General features: G+C 36.3%; 1 protein-coding gene across 1 annotated transcript; it reads right to left on the reverse strand.

The window, feature by feature from the left end:
• Positions 1-1774: 1774 nt before the first annotated feature.
• Positions 1775-2359, reverse strand: LOC142174460 (putative mitochondrial protein AtMg00300). The gene has a single exon (XM_075240258.1). The coding sequence runs from the start codon at positions 2357-2359 to the stop codon at positions 1775-1777; it is 585 nt and encodes a 194-aa protein (XP_075096359.1).
• Between the last annotated feature and the right edge of the window lie 2942 nt (positions 2360-5301).

Consider the following 5301-nt stretch of genomic DNA (forward strand, 5'->3'; position numbering starts at 1 on the left):
AGCTCTACCCAAAATAGTGGCGCACACAAAAGTGTTTCCCGAAAAATACCCAACTAGTATTTCTACTCACTATTTTGTCACTCCCCTGTTAGGAAACATTCCTAAAGGAACTATATCTCTCTCCCTCTCAAACTCTTTCTTCTTGAGTTTTGATATATTTTTTTTTGGTGTGTTATACAATGAAATGGAAGGGGGTATTTATAGTTTTGAGATAGGGACCAAAAGTGCAAATCTCACCTACCAAGAAGGATCAATTTGCAATATTCCCATCTCACCTACCACTCATTGCATCATTGCTTATCTCACTAAGGAGAGTTGCATCATTGCTTACCTCTCCCATACATCACCATAATTGTTGGAAAAACTAACAAAATCAACACAAGGATTTAATGAGGTTCGGCCAAGCCTAATCCTCGAGGCAAAAGCAGAGAGAGTTCTCCACTATGAATGAGAAAAGAAGCTAAAATACAATCTGTAGAATCCCCAACTACAACCCCTATATATAGATCCCAAAAGGTCCCAAACATATATGAGAAAGGTTTCCCAATTTGACAAGGACTATAGATTTTCCTTTTCCAAATCTATTAGGACAATAGATTTTCCTAAACCTATAGGGATTATGGGTTTCCTAAAAAATACAAGGAAATAATTCAAGCCACAAATAACAAATCTTCCCCTTGGCTTGAATTCTCTTCATCAACAGGAACAACGTCTCTCTACCTTGCCCTCAGCCCTTGCAAAGGCTCTATCCATTTTCGCACGCATCAACCAAGTCTAGGAAACACCTAAACTTGTTAAGAGACTCAATCTCTTTACTCATAGCACTAATCCGTCGATTTGGTTCTATACTCGGAATAGCTTCTTGATAGCTATAACACTCAAACGCATCAACGGTCTCTGCAACTGCAAAAGCAAATCCCACTGGATTTGTATATCCAAGAAGATTCTCATCAACTACGTTTGCAAACCTTTGCGGTCGGTTGATCACTCTCTTCTCCCTGCCTGTTGCAATGCTATATGGTTGTTGTTGCGCAGGTGCATCAACATTATCGTCTTGATCAATATTTTGCACCTCCTCCACTTCCTCTACTTTAGAGCTATTGGGCTGAGCTAGTGGAGATTCAATTTCTAGCTCTATGCGGTCACTGACACCACGATCTATTTCTGTTATTGCCTTCTCCCTCTGACAGTCCAGTGAGGCAGATTCATTGAATGTTACATCCCTACTGATAATTAGCCCTGGAGTCTTTTGATCTGTGCACCACAACTTATAACCTTTCACTCCAGTTGCATACCCTAGAAATATGCACTTCTTTGCCCTCGGCTCAAGTTTTCCATCCCTCACATGAGCATAAGCAGGACAACCAAATGTCCTTAAATTTGAATAATCAGCAGGCAAACCGGACCATACCTCAAAAGGAGTTTTGAACTCAATAGCTGTGGATGGAGATCTATTGACCAAATAACAAGCTGTATTGATTGCTTCAGCCCAAAAATCTTTGCTAACACATGAGTGTGAAAGCATGTTTCGTGCCCTATCACAAAGCGTTCTATTCATACGTTCTGCAATACCATTTTGTTGTGGTGTTCCGACACAAGTGCGGTGTCTCACTATGCCTTCCCTGCTGCAGAAATTATCGAACTCAAAATTGCAAAATTCCAACCCATTGTTAGTTTGAAGACGCTTAACTTTTCTTTCTGTCTGCCTCTCAACCATCGTCTTTCATTTAACAACTGTCGAAAATGCCTCATCTTTTGTTTTCAGAAAATACACTCACACCATCCTTGAGTAATCATCAATCAAAGTCATAGAATACCTGACACCACTCTTGGAGGGAACTCTGTTTGGACCCCACAAGTCAGAGTGTATATAATCTAACTTGTCTCTGGTCTTGTGTTCGGCCTTCTTGATGAACTTTATCCTTGTTTGTTTACCAAACACACAATGCTCACAAAAATTCAAAGCTTGGTTTTTGTACCCATTCAGCAAATTCTGCTTACTCAACAAAGACAATTCATTATCACTCATATGGCCAAGTCGCAAGTGCCACAACTGAGACTGATTCAGATCACTTTTCCCAGAAGCTACAACAGTTTCCCCTTCAACTATACTGGCCTGAAGATGATACAATTTAGAATGTAGTTTACCCTTCATGAGTACCATGGAGCCTTTACACACTTTAAGTATTCCATTCTCGGAGTGAAATTTATACCCTTGATCATCCAAAGTCGAAAGAGAAATCAAATTTCTCTTTATCCGAGGAACATGCCAACACTCAATGTTTCTGATGATTCCGTCGAACATTCTCAATTTGATGTTACCAACCCCCTCTACTGGTAATGGATTATCATCTCCCATATAGATAGTCCCGCTCATTTGTTTGTAAGTTGCAAATCAATTCTTGTGTGGACTCATGTGGAAAGTAGCACCAGAATCAAGAACCCAAGAATTTTGCCCATGACTAGAACTCACAGCACAAACTTCCCCTATATAATCACTATCATCAGAATTATTGTCAGTGTCAACAATATTTGCCGAATTATCTATTTTCTGCTTCCCTCTTTTCTTCTTCAGCTTAGGACAATCTCTCTTGTAGTGACCTTGTTCCCCGCACTCATAACAGTTTTGCTTCCTTGCTCTAGACTTTGATCTTGTGGTTGACTTTTTCCTGTTAAAGTCCTTTTGTTGTGTTCTTCCTCTAATCACAAGACCTTCGCCCTCAATTCTGTTGTCTGGAAAGCTCTTTTTCAACTCTTTCGATTTTAGTGCATTACTAACATCTTCTAGTGAAATGCTATCTTTCCCATATAGCAGTGTATCGGCAAAAGTATCATAAGACTGTGGTAAAGAACATAACACAATCAAGGCCTGATCCTCACTCTCAATTTTGATATCCACATTCTTCAGGTCCATTATAATTGAATTAAACTCATCAAGGTGAGTTTTAACAGGTGTACCTTCGTTCATACGGAGATTGTATAACCTCTTTTTCAGGTAGAGGCGGTTTGCCAGCGATTTCTTAGAATACAGATCTTCCAGCTTCTTCCATGTCGTTGCTGCAGAAGTTTCTTCAGCAATTTCCCGAAGAACGCTATCTGTAACGCTCATGAAGATCGCACTCAAATCCCTCTCCTTCAGGTCTTCCTTCTTTGTCTCTTTCATATCTTCAGGAAAATCCCCATCAATTGCTTTCCATAATCCTTGTAACACCAAGGACGATTTAATCCTAATCTTCCGTAGACTGAAACTAGAACCTCCATCAAATTTCTCTACTTCGTACTTTGTTGAAGATGATGAAGACATCTTAACCCTAAATTATGTGTAGAAACCCGAACCTTGCTCTGATACCAATTGTTGCGGAATATCGTGGGTTAACTAGCACACAATCACACACAAAGCAAATAGAGAAGAAAAATCAACACAAGGATTTAACGAGGTTCGGCCAAGCCTAATCCTCGGGGCAAAAGCAGAGAGAGTTTTCCACTATGAATGAGAAAAGAAGCACAATACAATCTGTAGAATCCCCAACTACAACTCCTATATATAGATCCCAAAAGGTCCCAAACATATATGAGAAAGGTTTCCCAATTTGACAAGGACTATAGGTTTTCCTTTTCCAAATCTATTAGGACAATGGGTTTTCCTAAACCTATAGGGACTATGAGTTTCCTAAAAAATACAAGGAAATAATTCAAGTCACAAATAACATTTATTTTTTATTTACTATGATATATGTTGAATTTTTTTATTTAGTGTTTGCTTTGTATTATTTGTAATCCTTTAATATTGTGAGTTGTTTGCTTATACTAATTTCACCTGCAGTAATGTTCGATAAAATGTCATAATAACGATATGTCACTTGAACAATAATAATTAGTGGATATGCGATTTTACAAGTAATTCTTTAAATCTTTGAATCTTTTTGCTTATGAGTTGTTTAATTCTTTTGTTTTTGAGTAAGATTAGAGTCATTTCACATGTTAAATTACGAAGAACAATATAAGTACCTTGAAACTAAATTAGGTTGTTAAATTGTGTTGTTGTTCATCATCACTATTTTTTGTTTGAACATGAAAATATTATTTCAAAGAAATAAAGGTTAAATGAAAAATTGAAATGATAAGTTAATTATATCAGCAAGTTATCATCAAACTAAGATAGACTGAAGTTTTTGGGAAATGCTGGAGGTGAAAAAATGGAGAATATGAGGACGAATCTTGGAAACTGATTGAAGCAGTGAAGATATTGAGAGTTTCTTCGTATTTTCACTTACAAGAAATACTTTTCGTTATATTTTCTTATTTTAGCTTATATGTTATTGTGTTATTTTCTTGGTTTTTGTGTGTTTGGCGAAGGTGGTATGTAATGATCCGACTAGTCGTTTTGCTTTTTATATCCCCGTTTCTCTAAATAAGACTCCTTATATATATTTTTACTATTTTATAACTTACGGAGATGATTAATTCGAATTAGGAAGGGTTGGGGTTGAAATCGGAACACTGGGAATTGTGTACATTGCTCTCCCTTCCCCTGAGGCCAACTATTTCATTTTGTGTTAAGAATTTTCTAATGGATGGGTTTCTTGTTTACAATATGTAATCAATTTTTCTTGGTAAGATGCGCAACGATGGTTTAAAGGGAGAGAGATAGAGAGAGGGGGGGGGGGTAGGGGCGGATCCACCCTTATGGGTGGGGTGGTATGGCACCGGCTCGGTTGGTAAAATTATCATATATTTATGTATAAAAAAATTTAAATTAGGTTAAATATATGATCCTGCCACCCCCATTCGCAAACTAGATAAATGTGTCATGACTGGTAGATCTTTTTGAAAGCTTTTCTCGTGTGTAAAATTAAAGTTCGAATTTATCTTGAACCTTGTCTGACTTTCCTTTTTCGTTGTGCTTTTTATTTCTATTATCCTAGTCATTTTCCTTTTTGGCTACCTCCCAGTTTCATATTTGTCGTTTATTATTTTTATTTTTTTCCTCTATTCTATTACTTTATTTGTGATGTTTAGCAAGAACACTCAGAAAAGAGCCTCCAAAATTTAAAATTTCATAATATAAGCATTTCTCTTAATCTCAAATCTTTTAGTTTTCTTCTTTCAAAATCAAAAAAATTGGGTCTTGATATTTAGATTGAGATCAAAATTAATTTATAATTTATTTTTTTATTATAACATGAAAATTTGTGTTATTCTATAATTGTTAAATACAATTTAAATCTCTTTAGTAATAAATTATAATAAATATTTCGCAAGCATTAGATTTATAATTTTAAGTTTTGAGATCATATAGTT

Source organism: Nicotiana tabacum, chromosome 20, assembly GCF_000715075.1.
Source record: "Nicotiana tabacum cultivar K326 chromosome 20, ASM71507v2, whole genome shotgun sequence".
NCBI lineage: Eukaryota > Viridiplantae > Streptophyta > Magnoliopsida > Solanales > Solanaceae > Nicotiana > Nicotiana tabacum.

Bases quoted from the DNA above. Each gene is read 5' to 3' on its own strand.
- LOC142174460 (XM_075240258.1), bottom strand. From the start codon at position 2,359: ATGGGAGATGATAATCCATTACCAGTAGAGGGGGTTGGTAACATCAAA.